At 45.9% G+C, this 23552-nt stretch overlaps 2 protein-coding genes across 8 annotated transcripts in view; both read left to right on the top strand.

The window, feature by feature from the left end:
• Positions 1 to 6318, top strand: part of atp8b2 (ATPase phospholipid transporting 8B2) — a 31041-nt gene extending 24723 nt beyond the window's left edge. For 4 of the 5 annotated variants that reach the window (XM_041238999.1, XM_041239000.1, XM_041238997.1 and 1 more), the window contains 8 exons: positions 913 to 1136; positions 1607 to 1690; positions 2272 to 2496; positions 2671 to 2809; positions 3513 to 3643; positions 4293 to 4538; positions 4769 to 4813; positions 4941 to 6318. In XM_041238999.1, the coding sequence (XP_041094933.1) occupies positions 913 to 1136; positions 1607 to 1690; positions 2272 to 2496; positions 2671 to 2809; positions 3513 to 3643; positions 4293 to 4538; positions 4769 to 4813; positions 4941 to 5051 (1205 nt within the window). In that variant the 3' untranslated portion in view covers positions 5052 to 6318. The remainder of the gene's footprint in view (positions 1 to 912; positions 1137 to 1606; positions 1691 to 2271; positions 2497 to 2670; positions 2810 to 3512; positions 3644 to 4292; positions 4539 to 4768; positions 4814 to 4940) is intronic. The other variant, XM_041238998.1, reaches the window with a different exon arrangement.
• A 4024-nt stretch (positions 6319 to 10342) lies between these two features.
• On the top strand, positions 10343 to 21490 carry il6r (interleukin 6 receptor). Of its 3 annotated transcripts, none has more exons than XM_041239012.1 (10): positions 10354 to 10780; positions 14561 to 14821; positions 15410 to 15533; positions 16092 to 16267; positions 17219 to 17379; positions 17688 to 17829; positions 19006 to 19055; positions 19777 to 19864; positions 20136 to 20241; positions 21029 to 21490. In XM_041239012.1, exons 1-10 carry the CDS (start codon positions 10693 to 10695, stop codon positions 21321 to 21323), a joined length of 1491 nt encoding a protein of 496 aa, XP_041094946.1. In that variant the 5' UTR covers positions 10354 to 10692; the 3' UTR covers positions 21324 to 21490. The 3 variants fall into 3 exon arrangements, with proteins under 3 accessions (XP_041094947.1, XP_041094946.1, XP_041094945.1); XM_041239011.1 differs by having other exon boundaries at positions 19774 to 19864; XM_041239013.1 differs by lacking the exon at positions 21029 to 21490 and having other exon boundaries at positions 10343 to 10780; positions 19774 to 19864; positions 20141 to 20234.
• The last annotated feature ends 2062 nt before the right edge of the window (positions 21491 to 23552 follow it).

Genomic DNA, 23552 nt, shown 5'->3' with positions numbered 1-23552 from the left:
GCTAGAATGCTAGGATGCTGTGTATAATAATAACACTGCTAGAATACAATATGAACTAGGATGCCGTGTATAATAATAACACTGCTAGAATACAATATGAACTAGGATGCTGTGTATAATAATAACACTGCTAGAATACAATATGAACTAGGATGCTGTGTATAATAAACACTGCTAGAATACAATATGAACTAGGATGCTGTGTATAATAATAACACTGCTAGAATACAATATGAACTAGGATGCTGTGTATAATAATAACACTGCTAGAATACAATATGAACTAGGATGCTGTGTATAATAATAACACTGCTAGAATACAATATGAACTAGGATGCTGTGTATAATAATAACACTGCTAGAATACAATATGAACTAGGATGCTGTGTATAATAATAACACTGCTAGAATACAATATGAACTAGGATGCTGTGTATAATAATAACACTGCTAGAATCCAGTATGAACTAGGATGCTGTGTATAATAATAACACTGCTAGAATACAATATGAACTGGGATGCTGTGTATAATAATAACACTGCTAGAATACAATATGAACAGTTAGGATCACAGCCAGTTGTATCTACTTGACATGTTAGCAGTGCAAGGGTAGTGCATTCGTAATCAGCAGAAAATGGTCTTTGGAAGAGAAGTTCAATTCTTGTGCAACAGCAAAACAAAAATTTAAACAATAATCAATCTGGAGTTTGTGGAACATCGAGACTTCTTCTTTTGAGTCCTCAGAGATTTAGAAACCTGGTGAATCGCATGACAATCTCAGCGGTTTACTGCACAACTTGCTGTAAACTACACTATGTTTAAATATGAAGCTTGACTGAAGCGTCTTTCTGTCTCTCTCTCTCTCTCTCTCTCTCTCTCTCTTCCCTTCTGCCCCCTCTCCCCTCTCGCAGCGGCTCACATCGGGGTGGGTATCAGTGGTCAGGAGGGGATCCAGGCAGTCCTGGCCTCGGATTACACCTTCTCCCAGTTCAAGTCCCTGCAGCGCCTCCTGCTGGTGCACGGCCGCTGGTCCTACCTGCGTATGTGCAAGTTCCTCTGCTATTTCTTCTACAAGAACTTCGCCTTCACCATGGTGCACTTCTGGTTTGGCTTCTTCTGCGGATTCTCTGCGCAGGTGAGGAAACAAACAGTGCTTCACAGCTACAAAGTGATAGTAATATACAGCTGCGGACAAAAGTGATGGCATTCTGCTTAAAGTATTAATCATGTATTTGATTATACTATATTATATGTAGATTATACTAGATTATATGTTATTTTCATATTTTGATACAGCTTAAAGCATGTGTAACTAGCTAAGCAAGACATTTGCAGTGTGTCATACCTTGGTGTCTGGGCAGAGAGCCAAAGTTAGCAGGTCTCTAATCAAGATGTGTGGAGGAGTGGAGACTCAGTGTGAAAACACAACGCCACAAACAAAGAAAAGATTAGGTTAAGACGCACTGTAGAATGTTATAGATTTGGGAATGTTATAGACTGTGAAGAGCAGCACTCCGGTGGTGATGTGTGTGTGTGCATGTGTGTCTCTCTCTCTGCTCCAGTGATGATGTGTGTGTCTCTCTCTCTCTCTCTCATTCCCTGCAGACTGTCTATGATCAGTACTTCATCACACTTTATAATATTGTGTACACGTCGCTGCCTGTCCTGGCCATGGGGATTTTTGACCAGGTAAGATTATTATTATTATTATTGGTTTCATCAATACTACAGTATAAAGTAATACTTTATTAAAAGCATATTGGCAGTGCAGTCTGGAGCACTCTCCTCACTTCCCTCTCACTCCCCTCTCTCTCATCACTCCCCTCTCTCCCCTCTCTCCCCCCTCTCCCCTCCCTCTCTCCCTCTCCCTCTCTCCCTCTCTCCCCTCTCTCCCCTCTCTCCTCTCTCCCCTCTCTCCTCCTCTCTCCCCTCTCTCCCTCTCCCCTCTCTCTCCCCACTCTCCTCTCTCCCCTCTCTCTCTCTCCCCTCAGCGCAGTCTCGAGTACCCTCTGTATGAGCCGGGGCAGCTGAACCTCCTTTTCAACTCTCCCTTCTCTCCTCTCGCGCAGGGCATCTACACGTCCGTGGTGCTGTTCTTCGTGTCGTACTGGGTCTTCGCCGACGACTCTCGCAGCTCGCCGACTCTCTCCTTCTCCGTCTCTCTCCAACCTCTCTGGTCTCTCGTGGTCAGCGTGCAGGTAACTCTGCTCTCTCTCCTCTCATTCCTCTCTCTCCTCTCCCCCCACTCTCCTCTCTCCCCTCTCTCTCAGGACGTCCCGGAGCAGCGCAGTCTCGAGTACCCCAAGCTGTATGAGCCGGGGCAGCTGAACCTCCTTTTCAACAAGCGCGAGTTCTTCATGCAGGGCATCTACACGTCCGTGGTGCTGTTCTTCGTGTCGTACTGGGTCTTCGCCGACGACGTCACGCAGCTCGCCGACTACCAGTCCTTCGCCGTCACCGTGGCAACCTCGCTGGTCATCGTGGTCAGCGTGCAGGTAACCCTGCTCAAACTCCTGATCATTGCAATATTAATAATAATAGACTTCATTGAGGGGAGCTCTGAACCCCAGGACTGGGTGCAGCAGCAGCAGCAGGGCTAGTGTGAGTTTCTAACCCTGTTCTCTCTCTCTCTCTCACTCTCTCTCTCTCTCTGTGTATTTGTTGGTCAGATTGCTCTGGACACAGGATACTGGACAGCGATCAATCACTTCTTCATTTGGGGCAGCGTGGCGATGTACTTCGCCATCATGTTTGCCATGCACAGCAACGGGCTCTTCAACATCTTCCCCAATCAGTTCACATTCGTGGGTGAGTCCCCACCCCCCGAAACTCTCTCCTATTATTATTATTATTATTATTATTATTTAGTCATTCAGCAGACCCTTTTATCCAAAGCAACTTGGAGACCAGGGGATGAACTCTGCATCAACTGTTGCTGCTGCTGCTGCTGCAGAGTCACAGGGATAAGCAGTCTGAATAATCAGTTCATACAGCGCTCTCTCTCACACACACACACACAGATATAGCCAGGTCAAGACCAGGTTATTGCGATGGAGCTCTCCACAGCGATCAGGGGTGGACAGTCAGGGCGACGCTCGCTGGGGTGGATCGGGGGGGGCTCATTCACCATTCACAGTGAATTCACAAGCAGCTGCTTGGCTGTTCTCCCCAGAGTCTCAGAAAAGCACCATGAAACCCAAGCAGCTGTTTCCTCACTTGATTCTTAATTTAGTTTGAATGCCACTTAATCTGTTAAGCGTTGGGTCGCTGCCTGTGATCACGTTGACTGTGTGTGTGTGTGTTCACACTCGCGCATGCTGTGTGTGACTGGCAGAGCAGAGTGCGCGAGAAAGGAGCACACTGTCTGCCCGATGAGACGGCAAACATTTAGAAACTGTCTCCCTCGCTAGTCTCTTTGCGAGTCTCTAACCCTGCTTGCTCTCCTCTCTCTCCCTCGCTCTTCTCTCTCTGCGAGTCTCTAACCCTGTTTGCTCTCTCTTCTCTCCCCCAGGTAACGCTCAGAACACTCTTGCTCAGCCCGCGGTGTGGTTCACGATCCTGCTCTCCACTGTGGTGTGCATCGTGCCTGTGGTGACTTTCCGTTTCCTCAAGCTAGACCTGAAGCCACAGCTCTCGGACACGGTGAGTGAGACGCCATAGCACAGCAGCAGAGTCCATGCTTTTACTGTGGGACGCTTTTATAAGGGTTAGTTTACCCTGTTTTTTAATGTGCTATGCCGGACCTCTCTGTGCTTTACAATGCTTCTCTATGCTTTAGCAGACCTCTCTGTGCTTTACAATGCTTCTCTATGCTTTACCAGACCTCTCTGTGCTTTACAATGCTTCCCTATGCTTTACCAGACCTCTCTGTGCTTTACAATGCTTCCCTGTGCTTTACCAGACCTCTCTGTGCTTTACAATGCTTCTCTATGCTTTAGCAGACCTCTCTGTGCTTTACAATGCTTCCCTATGCTTTACCAGACCTCTCTGTGCTTTACAATGCTTCCCTATGCTTTACCAGACCTCTGTGAGCTCTACAGTGCTTCCCTATGCTTTACCTGACCTCTCTGTGCTGTACAATGCCTCCCTGTGCTTTCCCAGACCTCTCTGTGCTTTACAATGCTGTCCCTGTGCTTGATTACACTTTGCTTTGCTTTCACAACAGTAAACTGTCATAAGGGTTAGTTTACCATGCTTTCGCTGTGCTTGATCGCACCTCGCTGTGCTGTCACTGTGGTACTCTGCTATGCTGCTCTTTTCTAAGGGCTCCTGTCTCTGCGTGCCCTGGCAGGTTCGCTACACCCAGCTGGTTCGGAAGAAGCAGAAGCCCCAGGGCCGCCGGCTGCGCATCGTGGGGCGCACTGGCTCCCGCAGGACGGGGTACGCCTTCTCTCACCAGGAGGGCTTCGGGGAGCTCATCACCTCGGGGAAGAACATGAGGCTAAGCTCCCTGGCGCTGTCCAGCTTCACCGGTCGCAGCGCCAGCTGGATCGACACTCTGAGGAAGAAGAGAGGGACAGAGAGTCCTGTAGCACAGGTAACACAGTACAGTACACTGCAATACAGTACAGTACAGTGCAATACAGTACAGAACACTGCAATACAGTACAGAACACTGCAATACAATACAGTTCAGTGCAATACAGTACAATACAATACAGTACCGTACACTGCAGTACAGTACAGTAGTACACTAGAGTACACTGCAGTACAGTACACAGCACCCTGCCCCACTCTGGTGTTGATGTGTGTTTGTGTTTTTATCAGCAGGTCTCGGCCGGTGCATCCCCTCAAGGAGCCGGAGCCTCGCAGGTAACAACCTGAAACCCCCAAAAATACACACACATATATATATTACAAATTATATAAAACGTTATGTTTATTGTCGGTATAAAACGACTTGGCCTCCCTGGTGCCTCTCTTCCTCTTCTTTTGACAGGTCTCTGGAGTGCCGCTCGCAGCCCTAGAGACAGGAGCGACGGGACCAGCAGGGGGAGTCAGCGCCCCGGGACCAGCCTCCATTACAGAGGAGTGCGCAGTGAAAGAGTGAACCAAACCTACAGGAGAGGGGGGGGGGGGGGGGGGTCTGAACCGTGCACGAAAATACAACAGACAAACAGACTAACCAACATGCGCGTGTGTGTGTGTACATGTGTGTTTATAAATATGTGTGTATATATATATATATATATGTATATATATACATATATGTGAGTTTGTACAGTGCTCCTGTCTTAACAGGTGGAATGAGTTAGCAAGTGGTGAGCTCGTGGCTTGCAGTGGCTCTATAATGCCACAAAGCACTTCTGTATTCGCTTTATAAGGAGGAACACAAATGCGTGGATCTCTGTCTTTACACTGTGGCTCCCGACGTGCAGTGTTAATGTGAGCACTGTATGTATTCTGATATATATAGATGTAGATATAAAGTGTGTGTGTGTGTATATATGTATAGATATGTATATATGTAGATGAAGCCAATATGAATCGATGAGAACATCACTTTGTCACTGTACTCCTCTGCAAGGAGGTGGGGGGGTAGGGTTCGTTTTTGGGAAGACCAGTGGGCCAGTAAGGAGACCCAATGAACTATTTCCAATTCCCCCCCCCTCCCCCTTCAATGCTTTGGACTGAACTGTAAATAAAAGAAGTAGCTGAAGAGAAACCCCAAACCCTTTCTCTGCATCTTGTTCTCGGTGAGAATGCTGAGGGGAGTCGCTCATTTCTTCTGTACCCTGGACTGCCTGCAGGATTGATTATTTTTACGCCATATTGGCGTCTTGAACCCGTCTCCGACGAGCTGGACTGGCTTTGCTGTCTCGGACAGCAGGACCGCCCACCACGCTTTCGGGGTACCCCTCCCTCCTCCCCCTCCGCTAGTGGAGGCACCATCTATACAGTGAAGGATCGCTACGCTTTGATAATAAGGATTCGAGTGGATGTTTTAATAGTTTTTACTCAAGAAGAAGCAGAAGAACTAATATGGAAATCTCTTCAGTCTTAACCACCCCCCAGGACATACTGAGGTGTTTGGGTTTTTTTTTTTAATTAACAGTTATTGTCTGCAGCTTCACTCGCTGTTTTTTGTTTATTTATTTATTTATTTTTAACCACAGAAAGAAGACAAAGGACTTTGAAAAACCTGTAACTGCTTTCTGGACTGAAATTTAAAATGTTTTTGTTTTGCTCCACAAGCTTAATGCAGCAAAGAAGGAAGGCATCACTGCTGTTGTTTACGAAGCGCTGCCCTGTCTGAAATAAATTAAGCCAACAGCGATCTCAGAGATGCACAAAATAAACTTCTGATTCACAATAAACAATCTCCTTTTTTTTTGCTTGCAGTAATTTCTTTTTAAGTTAACGAGAATGGCCTTTGAATTAATTGGGAGGCTTGGTGGTCCAGTGGTTAGAGAAAGCGGGCTGGTTACCCCAGGAGGTTCAAAGCCCAGCTCAGCCACTGACTCCCTGTGTGTGTGTGACCCTGAGATAAAAGGCTTTGATAGAAGTGTCTGCTGAGTGACTCGTTAATAACATGCTTGTGTGGTTCTGTTCCTGATAGGAGCTGAGATGCTGTACTTTGCTAGGGAGGCCCGAGAAGCTTTGGAAATTGACCGAGTTCAGGCTGTCTATCTGCACAACAGCGCCCCCTAGTTTTCAGTTGAAGTGTGCGCTGGTAGGGTGGGTAGATTTCTGTCAGGTGAGGTGACACTAGGATCGGACATGCAAAATTCGGAAAATTGTTTGAGTGTTTTTTTTATAGAAGTTCTTTCAGGTTAAATATTGCTTTGATAAATTACAATGAATTCAATTCTAACCCTCTCTGAGAAATTGGAGAAAAGGTTCTCCATATATATATATATTTTATAAGGTCAAAGTCAAGTCAGTTATTTTGCTCACCCTATAGAGGGTAACAGACAGACACACTTTGGAACGGATGCGTTCGGCGTAAGTGGCCCCATTTCAAATAGTTTTTAATGAGGACCCTATAAACCGTGCTGGAGCTGTCTGTGGGGTGCGGTGTGTGTGTGAACGATGCTCTGTGTGTGTGTATCATTGTCACACACACACAGAGCATCGTTCACACACACACACACACGGTAGCCCTCAGGGACACAGGGTATTTCTGCCTGCGGTCGCGCTCTAAAAGAGGAAACAAGCGATTTTACTAAATGTGACTCACTATGTTATGAAATAAGACAAACAGGTGTGGCCTCCAGCAGAAAATATACAAATCATTTAAAAAAAGAAACGATGATTAAAAACATTCATTTCTGAGCTAAATATAAAACAGAATGCAAAATCTTTTTTTTATAAAGACTGAAACAAGGTTACCCACCAAAATATCCTAACTATTCAACTTGATACAGTTAATAAAGGAAGGGCCTTGTGGGTTTAATCCTTCTTTTTGAAATGTTAAAAGACAAGTGATATCTTGCATGGCAAGCGTTTCCACTGCCGACTTGCCTCTCGTTTGGGACTTCATGTTCCAAGTCTTTTGACTGTATTAAGTTGGCTTGTCTGCGTTTAGCACAGCTGTGTGTTTTAATAGTTACTGATCAAGTTTAGCGGGTATTCAGTTTGTGATTCTGCCAGCAAGATTCTGCAAAAGCTGTGGGACTTATTGGGAATTATTTCACTGCAGTGGAATTTGAATTTTTCACCCGCCCCTAAAAAAAAAAAAAAAGAATGCATGAAACGCTATCCAGAATGTTGCAGTTTCACTCCAGTTGATAACAAAATCCTCTTCAGCATTCCACTTTCTCAGAGTGTTTTGTTTCGTTTTTTTTTCTGTCTGTGTGTCTGTCTGCGTGCCTGTGTAGATTCTCTCTGTCCAGTTAATAATCTGTGTATTCTGTGTATTCTGGAGCTCCGTGGGGCGACGCAAAATTGGAGGAGGCAGCACGATGAGTCTGCAGCGTGGAAAGAAGCAGGCGGCTGACGGCACACGCTTCGGAGGACAGCGTGTGTTCATCTTCATCCCTCCCGAGTCAGCGCAGGGGTGGTGGCGATGAGCTGAGCCTAAAAAATAATTTGGATATGCCAAATTGGGAGAAAATAATTGGCGATTTTACTAAATTATAAATAAATAAATACATGTTTTAAAAGAAAACAATGCTAGACTACAGGCAAGGACCTCAAACATCATAAACAAAAGTGTGTGTGTGTGTGCGCGCCATGTCTGGGACTCTGTCTGGGTCAGTCTATGCGAGTGTGTGTGTATGTGCACATGTGTGTGTGTGTGTGTGCGTGTTTGTATGTTGAAAACACTCGGTTGCTCAAGACCTGGTCATCTCTTTGACTCAAAAACAGATGATTGTGCAAGATTTCAAACAGCAACCTCTGCACATTTCAGAGGGAACAAAAAAGACCCAGCACGAAAACACTCGGCTCTCCCTCCCACTGACTGACTTCTTCCCCATTTGCTCAAAAAAAAAAAGCAAAACGACAAGAAAAAAAAGTGTTTTTTTTTTACTTGTTTTTAATTCAGCCAAGCCCCTGTGTGTCAGTCCAGCTGCCCTTGTTCTCCAGGGTGAGTTTGCTCAGGGATTGGATCGGGCAGGTTCTTGACTCCCGGACTCTGGAAATCGCTGCAGCTGGTTTTCATTTGCACAGGCAGGATGAATGACGTCTCTGTGCTTTGCAGTAAAGTCACTTCACCTCCTTGTGCTCCGTCCTTCGGACGTGGGGGGCACGTCCGCTAAATGACTAATTAATAATTAATAGTGGGGGTTCAGAATTGCTCACCGTCTATAAGACCCAGTTTAAAGGGAGGCCTTGCAGAACATCATCTCCTGTAGTAACTCGTGCTGTTTGATTTCTTATCCCGTCGAACGCTCATAACGAAGCAAGCAAAGTGTTTGGGCTAGACTGGCCCAGTCCTGAGTGCCAGGCAGGCTCGACCGCATGTACTCTGTAAACATGGGGGGGTTCTGGAAAATGCTCTAAAGACATTGTGGCTTATCAAGGTTGCAGGCTCTTCTCAAATGAACCAACTTAAAGCAATTAAGGAAAATGCGTGCTGTCAGATACTGCCCTGTATGTAATTGTAGATAAGCAGACAGCACATATCTTCATATATTATCTTATATTATTCAATATCATCGAATTTAATATTAAAACCGAGCTGGGAATCAGACTCCCGTTGCACAGCAGTGTCACCCAGTCCAGCTTTTACTGCTAGCAGCTTGATCAGCCCCAGTGAAACCAGGACTGGATTGCACTGCTGTGCAACGGGAGTCTGATTCCCAGCCAAACCATACAGAGCCGCTGCCTGCATTGAAGGGTGGATGTTTTGAGGCGTTTTGATTTCTTCAATACCAAAGAGTACACAGAACTCAAGACTGGTTTTCAAATGTTTTGTGTGTTTCTTTTTTGTAATGGAAAATTCTATTCTGGTTTATGTATAAAACATTCCATAAGTTATATCATATTGCTACACTTGCTAAATGTTTAAGAGGTTAAAAAAAACTAGCCCATATATATATATATAATTGTGTGTGTGCACCTGTGTGTTTATTTATCTCCTAAGAGAAAGGGCGCCCCCTCCAGTCCAGGGCAGGCATGAGGCGATGGAGACTGAACCGCTCCTTCATTTTCACATAAGAAATGTTTTTATTTATGAATTTTATTTCACAGTGGAAAGAAAAGGAGAAGAAAAAAAACTAGCCAGTTTAACCAGCGCCTCGCCCAGTCGCAATTCCCCCGAACCAACCCGACCCAGACTGCGGTTCAAACTCCCTAGCACTGAACCGAGCCCGGAGCGGTGGTCGCGCATGACGTGTGTCGCTTTCATTGTGTCTAATGTGCAGCGCGATGATAGTTTTGCTTTTCCTTTTGATATTAAACATGATCTCATGCGTGTTGCAGATTGCTCTCGCTTGCCAATGAAATGCAGCTGCCTATAGAGCCAAACACCTCGCCCCTCTTCAAAAAGAAACGTCCTGTTCCTTGTTTCGCAACGGGAGCAAAATCTTGCCAAACGCACCCGTTTTTTTCCAGCAGTTCCCGCTGGTATGCGCAATCGTGGGCCATTAGCGTGCTTCCTAAACCCATCATCAAAGGCACATCGGCCTCATTCGAGGACAGGCTGCTTCCTACTTTAAAATAATAATAATAATTCTAATTTATTCCCACTATTTATTTATTTATTTTTTTTAAATATATTTTTCTCTTTTAACCTTATGATTACGATAGCTTACTTAGACTTCACTTTTGCGGTTAACAAGATGACTGAAGTGTGATGTAATCAAATGACATCAATAAATTAAAAAATAAATAAAAGTTTGGCAATTAATAGGTTAAGAGAGAGAGAGAGAGAGAGAGAGAGAGACAGGAGGGGAGGGTGTTGTTACAAGTGGGACTTAAGTTGTGGTACAGCCAAATATTTACAAAGCTCAATTCGTATCTCTCTTTCACCAGACCTTGCTAATTTATCTGTTGGTGAAGTGTCTGACGTCTCTAAACAACGCGTTTATAGTTCTCCCCTGCTTCTGCTTCTCCTTCTCCTCCTTCTTCTTCTTCTTCTGCTGCTGCTGCTGCTGCTGCTGCTCTTTTGCTGGGATGCAGCGTGTGCCGCTCGGGGTCTCTTGATTGTGTGGGGCGGGTTTCAGGAGGTGCAGGAGGTGGGTTATGAAGAAGCTTTTGAAAAGCAGCCACGTCGTGTAAGAGAGCTCGGCACCCCGAATGGAAACATGAACGCAATGAAAAGCATCTGGCTGCTGTGCGTCTCCGCTGCGCTTGCGGTGTGCGCCGCTGCCGAAGATCGATGTCCCAACAAAGGTCGGCAAGATCACTTATTTATTTATTCATATATTTATTTTTTCATATATTTATTTTTTCATTGTGGTTGATGTAATTTGGAGATCAGATATTTGCCGGATGAGATTAGAAATGGTAAACAGTTTTTTTTGTTTGTTTGTTTATTTATTTATTTATTTATTATTTTATTATTATTATTATATTATTATTATTATTATTATTATTATTATTATTATTATTATTGATTGTTTTAATATGGAGATCGGAGATTTCTTGAATAGGATGGCATTAGAGGGGAATTTGAGTGTGTGGAGAAAGAGGGGAGTCCCCTTTTTAAAAGTTTAAAAACTTTACAGCAGTACATTTACAGTCATCGTAGTTTTCTGGTTTTTTTGTAGAGTACCGTTCATTTCTTATTATTTCTGTATTTATTATCAGAGCTCAGTCTGTGTTGTGCTTTTACTACACTTTGCAACACGGTGTAGTTTTTGTAACGGTTGATTCAACACACCAGTAAACCCGCTTCAATCGGTCCATTTAACCCAGAGGGTTGTTATTATTATTATTATTATTATTATTATTATTATTATTATTATTATTATAAACATGAAACCTTATCCCACCTTCTTCTCAAACTGCAATACTTAACAAGTAATCAAACAATAAAAACAAATTCACCTAAATATTCGCTTAATGAAACTATTTGTAAATTCATTCCAGTGTATATTTCTGTATTAAAGGAGATCTTTTATTTAAGTATTTTACAGTAATGTTGAACAACTTACCATAATTTAAATAAATAAATGTACATTAGTCAATATTAAGGTGTATGTACTGCAAAAACATTAAAAAAAATAAAAAAATAAATTTAAAAAAATTCCAGTCTATGCCAGCGCTTCTCAAACCCGGTCCTGGGGACCCCCTGTGGCTGCTGGTTCTCATTCCAGCCGAGCCCTCAATTACTGAACCAGACCCTCAACTGAGCTGATAATTAAACTGGTCGTTTGCTTAAATTAGATCTTTTTACTTGTTTCCAGCTCTTAAACGGCTGCAGTTCAAGTTATTTATCAACTGTTACAGCTGACTTGAAACATGCAAACTGATCAAGAGCTGAAAACAAGTCAAAACATCAAACTAAGCACATGATCAGTTGAGTTAAGGGTTGAGAATTGTGTGAATCCTGACACCAGAAACTTACTGAACTCTGATAATAAATCAGTTTATATGAATTTTAAAAAAATTACTTCTCTCTCAATTAAACCTTCTTTGAGAGAGACGGTAGAGACAGAGATTATTATCATATATAAAGAGGTTATATATGAATATATTAATATATGATCTGGATAGTGTGGTTATCTATTTAAATGTGTGATATAGATGTAATCTAGAATTGTCTCAGTAAACCCCAGACAGGCGTTATTGAGATGTGAATCGCTGCTGCTCTTGTAAAAGTCAGTTCAGTGGTTGAACGCAGTGTTTCTCTGACACAAGCCACAGGAGACAGAAAAGCAGATGCAATCAAAAATAAAGATGTCAAGGCAGTGGTGGCTTCAGTTTCTGCTCCTGTAGGGTCATTAGAAATCTCTTCCATAGCATTACAAGCCATCGTGACCTGTGGTGCCACATCAAAGGGGCAAATGGCACTGTTTTGACTCAGAGAGTCGTATCGCGCTCTTCTGACGGGGGACTCGTATCGCGCTCTTCTGATGGGAGACTCGTATCGCGCTCTTCTGATGGGAGACTCGTATCGCGCTCTTCTGATGGGAGACTCGTATCGCGCTCTTCTGATGGGAGACTCGTATCGCGCTCTTCTGATGGGAGACTCGTATCGCGCTCTTCTGATGGGAGACTCGTATCGCGCTCTTCTGATGGGAGACTCGTATCGCGCTCTTCTGATGGGAGACTCGTATCGCGCTCTTCTGATGGGAGACTCGTATCGCGCTCTTCTGATGGGAGACTCGTATCGCGCTCTTCTGATGGGAGACTCGTATCGCGCTCTTCTGATGACTCGTATCGCGCTCTTCTGATGGGAGACTCGTATCGCGCTCTTCTGATGGGAGACTCGTATCGCGCTCTTCTGATGGGAGACTCGTATCGCGCTCTTCTGATGGGAGACTCGTATCGCGCTCTTCTGATGGGAGACTCGTATCGCGCTCTTCTGATGGGAGACTCGTATCGCGCTCTTCTGATGGGAGACTCGTATCGCGCTCTTCTGATGGGAGACTCGTATCGCGCTCTTCTGATGGGAGACTCGTATCGCGCTCTTCTGATGGGAGACTCGTATCGCGCTCTTCTGATGGGAGACTCGTATCGCGCTCTTCTGATGGGAGACTCGTATCGCGCTCTTCTGATGGGAGACTCGTATCGCGCTCTTCTGATGGGAGACTCGTATCGCGCTCTTCTGATGGGAGACTCGTATCGCGCTCTTCTGATGGGAGACTCGTATCGCGCTCTTCTGATGGGAGACTCGTATCGCGCTCTTCTGATGGGAGACTCGTATCGCGCTCTTCTGATGGGAGACTCGTATCGCGCTCTTCTGATGGGAGACTCGTATCGCGCTCTTCTGATGGGAGACTCGTATCGCGCTCTTCTGATGGGAGACTCGTATCGCGCTCTTCTGATGGGAGACTCGTATCGCGCTCTTCTGATGGGAGACTCGTATCGCGCTCTTCTGATGGGAGACTCGTATCGCGCTCTTCTGATGGGAGACTCGTATCGCGCTCTTCTGATGGGAGACTCGTATCGCGCTCTTCTGATGGGAGACTCGTATCGCGCTCTTCTGATGGGAGACTCGTATCGCGCTCTTCTGATGGGAGACTCGTATCGCGCTCTTCTGATGGGAGACTCGTATCGCGCTCTTCTGATGGGAGACTCGTATCGCGCTCTTCTGATGGGAGACTCGTATCGCGCTCTTCTGATGGGAGACTCGTATCGCGCTCTTCTGATGGGAGACTCGTATCGCGCTCTTCTGATGGGAGACTCGTATCGCGCTCTTCTGATGGGAGACTCGTATCGCGCTCTTCTGATGGGAGACTCGTATCGCGCTCTTCTGATGGGAGACTCGTATCGCGCTCTTCTGATGGGAGACTCGTATCGCGCTCTTCTGATGGGAGACTCGTATCGCGCTCTTCTGATGGGAGACTCGTATCGCGCTCTTCTGATGGGAGACTCGTATCGCGCTCTTCTGATGGGAGACTCGTATCGCGCTCTTCTGATGGGAGACTCGTATCGCGCTCTTCTGATGGGAGACTCGTATCGCGCTCTTCTGATGGGAGACTCGTATCGCGCTCTTCTGATGGGAGACTCGTATCGCGCTCTTCTGATGGGAGACTCGTATCGCGCTCTTCTGATGGGAGACTCGTATCGCGCTCTTCTGATGTCTGAACCGTGTTGTTGGTTTGAATGTTTATCCCAGTACTAGCTTACTGTACTTCCACACCAAACCCACGCAGTCTGGGATTCAGTGAAAACCAAGGGAACGGGGGTTAATGTTTAACAGCCTGACAAACACATTTAGCAAACAAGTGAATTGGTGGCTGGATTTATCAAGGCGGCTCTCTTAACAGGCAGGTCATCGAACTGGACTCGAGATTATCAGATAACTGCCACACTGCGCAAAGATAGCTGGTGATCAATGCTTCTTACCTCAAAGTGTAAATTTAACATTTTTGATTCTCTCTTCTTTCTTTCTCTCTCGTTTCTTCTTGCCCCTCTCCATCTCCCCTACACCTCCATGCCCCTCTCCCTCCACCTCTCCATTCTACACTCCCCCCAACCTCTCCATCCCTCTCGTCCTCTCAGTCTATTCGTCTCTCTCTCGGCTGGTCGCTCCGGGCAGCGCCGTGACCCTTCACTGCCGAGGGGACGCCTTGCTCCCCGGTCTCTCGTCGCCCGCGCACCCGGCCGAGTGGAGTCTGAATGGGAGGCCGCTACACTCGAACCCACAGAGGACCGTCGTCGAGGACAGCGTCCTCATAACCGCGGCGCGGATCAACGACGCCGGGAACTACACCTGTCACAGAGGCGGCCAGATCGTCTTCACAGTCAACATCACCGTCGGGGGTAGGTCTGCGAATGCAGGCTTCTTTCCACGAGACTCCCTGGTTGAGGTTATAAGTTTTACAATGGTAAAACTTGTAAAAGCATAGCAAAGCATTGTAAAGCACAGAGAGGTCTGGTAAAGCATAGGGAAAAATTGTAAAGCACAGAGAGGTCTGGTAAAGCACAGGGAAGCATTGTAAAGGACAGAGAGGACTGGTAAAGCACAGAGAAGCATTGTAAAGCTCAGAGAGGTCGGGTAAAGCACAGAGAAGCATTGTAAAGCACAGAGAGCTGGTAAAGCAGCAGGAAGGGAGATTGCCCAACAGGCACAGAAAACTGCAAGAGTTCTGTTCCCATCGAGGGGAGAGAGAGAGAGAGAGAGAGAGAGAGGTGGACGCATCTGCTTCCTTCTCCCTCCAGTTCCGTTGCAGCACGGTTCACGCTGACCCTCGTTTACACTTTAAAAGTTTGAAACCACGGTACATTTCCACTATCATTTACCCTCAAGTGATTTTTCCCGTGTATTTCCCACAGTGTAGCATAGTTAATGTATTTGTGTGTGTGTGTGTATATGTGTGTGTTTGATCTTTCCTTCCTTGTCTGTTTCAGTCTCTCCGGAGAAGCCCGTTCTCTCCTGCTATCGGAAGGTTCCCACTCAGAACGTGCGGTGCGAGTGGAGCGCCACCTACAGGCCGATCCCCGCACCCTCCTGTAAGCTGCTGGTCAAAAAGGGGTATGTCCTCAATCTATTTACATTAAAATTAGAGGGAATGTAAAACCTGGACTGGCTGAAACTGCTCTGCGGCCAGAGTCTATTATTATTATTATTATTATTATTATATTATTATTATTATTATTATTATTATATTATTATTATTATTGTTGTTAAGGGCAATGTGACGTTAACATATTGAATTACCACACACACCCTTTGTATAGTTTTCCATACACTGAATTGAAATGGAAAAATTTGACATTTGGAAATCTAACATGAAGTACTGTGCTGCTATTACAGCTTCCTTCTGGTAGACTTTTTTTACAATCTCGTTTTGTAGTTTCTTTGATTACATGAGCAATAAATGAAATATCTACAATTTTATATCTCTATAGTAAAATTCTAAGTGATGGCCACAGCTGTATGTAAACCAGACCTGGGATTGTACAGTTACAATCTAATTCCAATTCATTACGATTTGCCTGATTTTTATTATTTTTTTGCAATAGTAACTGCCCCTAGATTTGCTTTTCGTCGCGTAGCTGCAGCGTGGTGATGGTGCCAGTCTCCCCGCAGGTTGATCGGCCAGTCCTCCCAGTATAACTGCACCTTCTCCAGTACGAAGCAGCGCTGCTCCTGCGTGCTGCCCCATGTGGAGGGGGACACTGTGCTCTACCTGGTCAGTCTGTGTGTCTCCAACAGCGTCGGGGCTCAGAAGAGCGAGGACCAGACCTTCACTGGAGACAGCATCAGTGAGAGAGGGGAGGGGAAGGGGAGGGGAGAGAGCGAGGACCAGACCTTCACTGGAGACAGAATCAGGGGGAGAGGGGAGAGGAGGGGAGAGAGCGAGTACCAGACCTTCACTGGAGACAGCATCAGTGAGAGAGGAGGGGAAGGGAGTGAGGAGAGAGAGGTGGGGAGAGGGCTGTACTTCTATCCATTAGTGTATGTGTCTGGGAGAGGGAGAGGAGATAATGAGTAAGGGGGGGGGGGGGGGGGGGTGAGTGTGTTTTATATAAAGCAGATTTTTTATAAATAGTTTTTTGCAGCAGTCATTTTGAAGTTTTCCCCACATGATTTTTCTATGGCTATACTATACATGAGTGTACCCGGCTTTGACATGTTTATTAATATGCTTTACCAGACCTCTCTGTGCTTTACAATGCTTCCCTATGCTTTACCAGACCTCTCTGTGCTTTACAATGCTTCCCTGTGCTTTACCAGACCTCTCTGTGCTTTACAATGCTTCCCTATGCTTTACCAGACCTCTCTGTGCTTTACAATGCTTCCCTATGCTTTACCAGACCTCTCTGTGCTTTACAATGCTTCCCTATGCTTTACCAGACCTCTCTGTGCTTTACAATGCTTCCCTGTGCTTTACCAGACCTCTCTGTGCTTTACAATGCTTCCCTATGCTTTACCAGACCTCTCTGTGCTTTACAATGCTTCCCTATGCTTTACCAGACCGCTCTGTGCTTTACAATGCTTGCCTATGCTTTATCATGCTTTCACTGTGCTTTTACTGTGGGACACTATTTGTTTTTTATAAAGGGCAGAGTACATTATAAAAGGCAATTAACCCCAGTAAGTTTCCAATACCCATTTAAAACAAACAGAACAGACAATTCAATAAACTGACCTTCCTAAAAAAAACAGCTTCCCTCACACCCCCTAACGTATCGTTGGTTCCCTTCCCCTGTCAGTCAAACCGGACCCACCAATCAACGTGCAGGTGCACGCCGTGATGAGGTCATCGCGGAGTCTCTGGGTCAACTGGTCAAAACCCCTGAGCTGGAAGACTGATTTCTACAGACTGCGTTACCAAGTGCGGTACCGGACCGGCCAGCAGGGGGAGTACCAGCTGGTGAGAGAGAGAGAAGTACTGACAGGCGGGCTCAGCTTGGTCTGCTCTGCAATGGGAGGCTTGTTGTTATTATTAAACTCAGAGAATGAGTGTTCAATAATAATAATAATAATAATAATGTAAAGCCTGGACCGGCTCAAACTGCTCTGCAATGGGAGTATTATTATTATTATTATTATTATGATGATGATGATGATGACGATGAAGCTTCCAGAGCGAATGCTGTTTTTTGTTTTTTTGTTATATTGACTGAGTCCGCCTCGCCCCCTCCCTGCTCTCTGTCTGACTCTGCTGTCCCGTCCTGTCAGCTCCCCACGCGGGACCCCCGCCTGCTGATCTCCGACGCGGGGCCACGGCGCCGCTACGAGGTGCAGGTCCGAGGGCAGGAGGAGTTTGAGCACGGGCAGTGGAGCGCCTGGAGTCACGAGGCACATGGATACACCTGGGCAGGTAAACCCTGTGAGAACGAGCAAGCAGTGATGATGCTGAGAGTGGTGATAATAACAACCATACAGCAAAAGAATCGAATAATGGTTTAAAAAAACAATGATTTTCTGTTCTTGTTGGGGGGTTTTTTATAATAAGGGGAAGTTTAAAAAAAGGTGGGGAGGTGTTTTGCTTTACCACACCATGCACTGTGTTGTTCCAATTGTCGTTATTCTTAAATTTCATTTTCCTCTACTAATGGAAAAAATTAATTGTGGTTTAATCTGAGGGGCGGTCCGGGTTGCTCATGTGTTATATGACAGGTCACTGACTTTTATATAACACATAGATGTATTAGCTGATTAATGACCCAGTCGATCTCGTCTCTGTCTCTCTCTCTCTCTCTCTCTCTCTCTCTCTCTCTCTCTCTCTCTCTCTCTCTCTCTCTCTCTCTCTCTCTCTCTCTCTCTCTCTCTCTCTCTCTCTGTCTCTGTCTCTGCAGCTGTATTGAGTTTCAGCCACAAACAGAACTCGAGGCTCTTGGCTTTAGAAATCGCATTGGTGTCACTGAGAGGTGATTCTTAGCTGGCTCCAGAAGGCTTAGCAACTCCTTGTGAAACGAACGACCGGCAGATTGCTGCCCTTTAGAGAGAGAGAGAGAACAAAAAGAGACAGGAAGAGGAGAGAGAAAGGAAGGGGAAAATAAAGGGAAAGAAAGAAAAATCAATACTCAAGTTTTTGGGGTTTTTTTGCGAATGCAGAAAAGCGGTTCCAGTCAAGTAGATCCTTGTGTCCAAATTATCACACCAGCAACACAGACACACAGACACACAAACACACACACCCTGCAACACACAGACACACGTATACACGCGCACACGCGCACACACACACTGACACACACACACAGTGGAAAACGCCTGCAGTCCAGTTTCGGACAGTAAACGCAGTCTGGAACCAGAGAATAACCATTCGCTGGCCTTTCTTTCGAGAGACAAAAACTCCCAAAGCCATGAACTGTCACGAGCAGCATCAGGTTTTTTTTTTTTTGGGGGGGGGGTTATTTCTTGCAAAACATTTATGTTACAAAACTAGAGATTAAAACAGCTTTAAACTTCACCTGGGTGAGATACACGCCCCAGCAACGTGAGCCAGAAATCGCCCTGAAAGTGTCTCTCTTCTCGCTTGTTTTGTTTTCAGAACCAGAGCTCCAGACCCAAGGGTACCAGTCCACCCACGGTGTGCACAAGGTCAGCCTGAGATGCACAAACTCCATTCATTTCCCAGGGCTGGGAGTCAGACTGCCGCTGCACAGCAGACTGATCTGATCCTGCTTTCACTAGGAGCTTCTTAATCACACACACACACCCGAGCTTGTTGCCTAGACACACTGGGGCTGATCAAGCTGCTAGTGAAACCTGGACTGGGTGACGCTGCTGTGCAGCAGGAGTCTGATTCTCAGCCCTGTTTCCTCTAGGAGTCTTTCTACATTTTCTGATCTCAAAGAATGAACAGGAATATACAGAATTGTTGTTGATATTATTATTATTATTATTATTATTATTATTTTTATTGGGTAACACGATTTGGCAAGAATTTCCTAATCGGAAGCCTGTCAGATTTTTTTTTTTTTTAAGTTCTTGTTTCGTTCCTGCCGCTATTACGACAGCAGCACAAAGCTTTAACCAAAGAGACTCGCAGAGACTAGGGGGGTGAACTCTGCATCATCAACAACTGCTGCTGCTGCTGCAGAGTCTCTTCCAATAGGACCTCGTTTGTTTCACGTCTCGTCTGAAGGACGGAGCACAAGGAGGTGAAGTGACTCGCTCAGGGTCTCTCACACACGCACACACAGCGAGTCAGTGGCTGAGCTGGGATTTGACCCTCCTGGTGTCGAACCCCCTTTCTTTACCCGATGCACCCCGGCGCTGGGGTATGATGTGTTGAAAGCTGTGTTTGGTTCCCCTGCAGGACTTGCTTGCTGGCACTGTCGGAGGGATCGTCGACAGCCTCTTCTCCCAGTCGGAGGGGTCCGGATTGTGGGAGGAAGAGCTGGAAGGTAAGCTCTGTGCAGAGAACACAAAGCAAGGGGGGAGGGGGGGCTCTTGCCTGTTGAAATTGGTTTTAAATCAAAGGCCAGTTGGTAGAGCTAACTGAAACATACATGAGTATACTATACATGAGTGTACCCGGCTTTGACATGTTTATTAATATGCTTTACCAGACCTCTCTGCGCTTTACAATGCTTCCCTATGCTTTACCAGACCTCTCTGTGCTGTACAATGCTTCCCTAGTTTGAACCCGTGTCTGACCACATCCCTCTCTCCCAGTCCAGGCCTCCTCTAACGATAGTGACCTCTTGGCTCGACACACAGGTTGGGTGACAGGAGTGACTCTGCTGGTAGCTGCGATCCTCGTCTCTCTCTTCATCACACAGTAAGAGCTTTCCATCCCCAGCCCTGGGGTTCAGAGCTCCCCTCAATGAAGTCTATTATTATTAATATTGCAATGATCAGGAGCCAGGAGTTTGAGCAGGGTTAGAAACTCACACTAGCCCTGCTGCTGCTGCTGCACCCAGTCCTGGGGTTCAGAGCTCCCCTCAATGAAGTCTATTATTATTAATATTGCAATGATCAGGAGGCAGGAGTTTGAGCAGGGTTAGAAACTCACACTAGCCCTGCTGCTGCTGCTGCACCCAGTCCTGGGGTTCAGAGCTCCCCTCAATGAAGTCTATTATTATTAATATTGCAATGATCAGGAGCCAGGAGTTTGAGCAGGGTTAGAAACTCACACTAGCCCTGCTGCTGCTGCACCCAGTCCTGGGGTTCAGAGCTCCCCTCAATGAAGTCTATTATTATTAATATTGCAATGATCAGGAGCCAGGAGTTTGAGCAGGGTTAGAAACTCACACTAGCCCTGCTGCTGCTGCTGCACCCAGTCCTGGGGTTCAGAGCTCCCCTCAATGAAGTCTATTATTATTAATATTGCAATGATCAGGAGCCAGGAGTTTGAGCAGGGTTAGAAACTCACACTAGCCCTGCTGCTGCTGCTGCTGCACCCAGTCCTGGGGTTCAGAGCTCCCCTCAATGAAGTCTATTATTATTAATATTGCAATGATCAGGAGCCAGGAGTTTTAGGATTAACTCGAAGGGGGCTGGTTCATTATCATCTCTGTGCTTCTCTCTGCTCAAACACGCCATTGAAAGACTTCTCCTTCTTGCAGGTATTGGAAGAAGATCAAGGCCCAGCTGTTGAAACTGGGGGGGCTGGCACCCCATTTCCGGCCCCTATTTGCCAAGGTGAGGGAGCCCCAAATGACCCCTGACCTCCAGGGCATCCCCCTGTCCTCTCCCCCCAGTTCCGGAGCCCTCACAGAGAGGAGAGAGGAGGCCGCCCCCCTGGCCAGCCCTGCCCCTGCCTCCCCCCTTCACCTCATGAATATGGGCTACTTCCTTGTGCCCCTCGCAGAGCAACAGGGGGGCCCTTCTCTGGGGCCACGCAGCCAGGAGAGTGAGTGAAGACTGAACTGTCAGCGACCCCCCTGAAGCCCTTTCTATTATACTGCTGTTATCAGGACAGTAACAGATTTCTGTAGCGCCTTGAGTTACCACTCACTCACTCACTCACTCACTGTGGGGGACCCTGAGCGAGTCGCTTCACCTCCTTGTGCTCCGTCCTTTGGATGAGATGTCAAACAAACAAAGTGCAGCAGCAGCAGTTGTTGATGATGCAGAGTTCACCCCCCCTGGTCTCTAAGTCTCTTTGGATAAAAGCATCTGCTCAATGACTCATTAATAATGTTGCCAGTGCTTAAAATAAGAAGCGAGAGAACAGATTTTAAAGACGGTCAGCTCTCTTTCAAAGGGAGGGAGCAGTGATCATGTTAATCAAGCTAGTATGAGGTAAGAGAATGGATTTTAAAGTTGGTCAGCTGTCTTTCAAAGGGAGGGACCGGTGATGATGATAACCAGGGCTAATGAAGCAGCTGCTGGGTGCATACACAGAGTTTAAGCCCGTGGCCAGGTCTCCAGTCCTGGACAGGCTGTAGTGTTGACTGTGCTGAGAATGCAGCTCTCTGTTAAAGCTAGCGCTGTTGGGAAGCGAGCAGGCTGTGAGTGTAGCGTTGGCATCGACCAGCTCGTGAGTCAAACCTCTTTTATTATTATTATTATTATTATTGTTGTTATTGTAATTTTTTTTTAAAGCAGCAGTTGCTGTCGATGCTACCGTGTTTTTTCGATCGCTTGCTGTCAGTTTCGTCGAGGGCCTCTGCAGAGACTGTGGGAGAGCTCATGAATAATAACGCGGGGGGGGGGGGGGGGGGGGGGGGGGGGGGGGGGGGGGGTCCATCAAAAAACCTGTAAATGGAGAGAAAGGGAAGTGAAACCAAACAACTCTGATAGACAGTGCATTGAGCAGAATATCAATGAAACTGTCTATCTATCTATTTATCTACCTCTCTCTGTCTATTTGTCTATCTATCTGTCTGTCTATCAGTTACATGCAGAGTTTCCCCCCCTGTGGTTACCTGATAGTCAGTCAGGTTCTGAAAAGCATGAAATATTTGAAATAGCTCAATAGAAGTAGCTCTGGACACAAATACTGTTCATTTTCATTTTTGGTATTTTTCCTGATTTCTTTCCATTGTTTTATATGTGGGGAGTCAAATGGCATCTGTTATTTTATTATATATCTCTTTATATATATATTATAACTACTGTAGAGGGATGATTTTATTTTTCTTCTGTTCCTGTATGAAGTCTCTATGCATGACAGGGTTAATAATATCTATCCTTTCTTTGCTTTTATTATTTATCATAAGGTGGCGCTCATTTCATTCAAATCACGTTTTTGAAACTGTTCTGTAAATATTTGGGTAAACTTGTTGAATTCTTGATTTGTATATGAGCTGTTCTGTGTAATATATATATAAAATAAATGTAGAAAGATATCACTTTTTATTTGTGTTTCCTACAACAACCTCAGAAATATTTGTCATCCCCCCTGGTAAAAGCACAGCACAGTGTAGTAAAGCGCAGTGAAGAGAATGAACCAGCCCCCTTCTCAAAGCGCAGTGAAGAGAATGAACCAGCCCCCTTCTCAAAGCACAGTGAAGATAATGAACCAGCCCCCTTCTCAAAACCAGCCCCCTTCTCAAAGCACAGAAGAAGAACCAGCCCCCTTCTCAATGAACCAGCCCCCTTCTCAAAGCACAGTGAAGAGAATGAACCAGCCCCCTTCTCAAAGCACAGTGAAGAGAATGAACCAGCCCCCTTCTCAAAGCACAGTGAAGAGAATGAACCAGCCCCCTTCTCAAAGATAATGAACCAGCAGTGAAGATAATGAACCAGCCCCCTTCTCAAAGCACAGTGAAGAGAATGAACCAGCCCCCTTCTCAAAGCGCAGTGAAGAGAATGAACCAGCCCCCTTCTCAAAGCGCAGTGAAGAGAATGAACCAGCCCCCTTCTCAAAGCGCAGTGAAGAGAATGAACCAGCCCCCTTCTCAAAGCGCAGTGAAGAGAATGAACCAGCCCCCTTCTCAAAGTAGTGGCTTTCTGTTTCTGGAGGATGGCGATCTCGTTCTCAGTAAGTTGTTGAGGCATCGATATCATTGCAGTGATATCATTGCATAGGGAAGCATTGTAAAGCACAGAGAGGTCTGGTAAAGCATAGGGAAGCATTGTAAAGCACAGAGAGGTCTGGTAAAGCATAGGGAAGCATTGTAAAGCACAGAGAGGTCTGGTAAA

Source organism: Polyodon spathula, chromosome 51, assembly GCF_017654505.1.
Source record: "Polyodon spathula isolate WHYD16114869_AA chromosome 51, ASM1765450v1, whole genome shotgun sequence".
NCBI classification, from domain to species: Eukaryota; Metazoa; Chordata; class Actinopteri; order Acipenseriformes; family Polyodontidae; genus Polyodon; species Polyodon spathula.
The sequence above is the reverse complement of the archived record's forward strand: the minus strand, read 5'-3'. Positions and strand labels throughout refer to the sequence as shown.

Coding starts and splice junctions, on each gene's coding strand:
- il6r (XM_041239011.1), top strand. CDS start 10,693: ATGAACGCAATGAAAAGCATCTGGCTGCTGTGCGTCTCCGCTGCGCTT. Junction 16,268..17,218: donor CTTCACTGGAGACAGCATCA/GTGAGAGAGGGG, acceptor TTCCCCTGTCAG/TCAAACCGGACCCACCAATC. Junction 17,380..17,687: donor AGCAGGGGGAGTACCAGCTG/GTGAGAGAGAGA, acceptor CCGTCCTGTCAG/CTCCCCACGCGGGACCCCCG.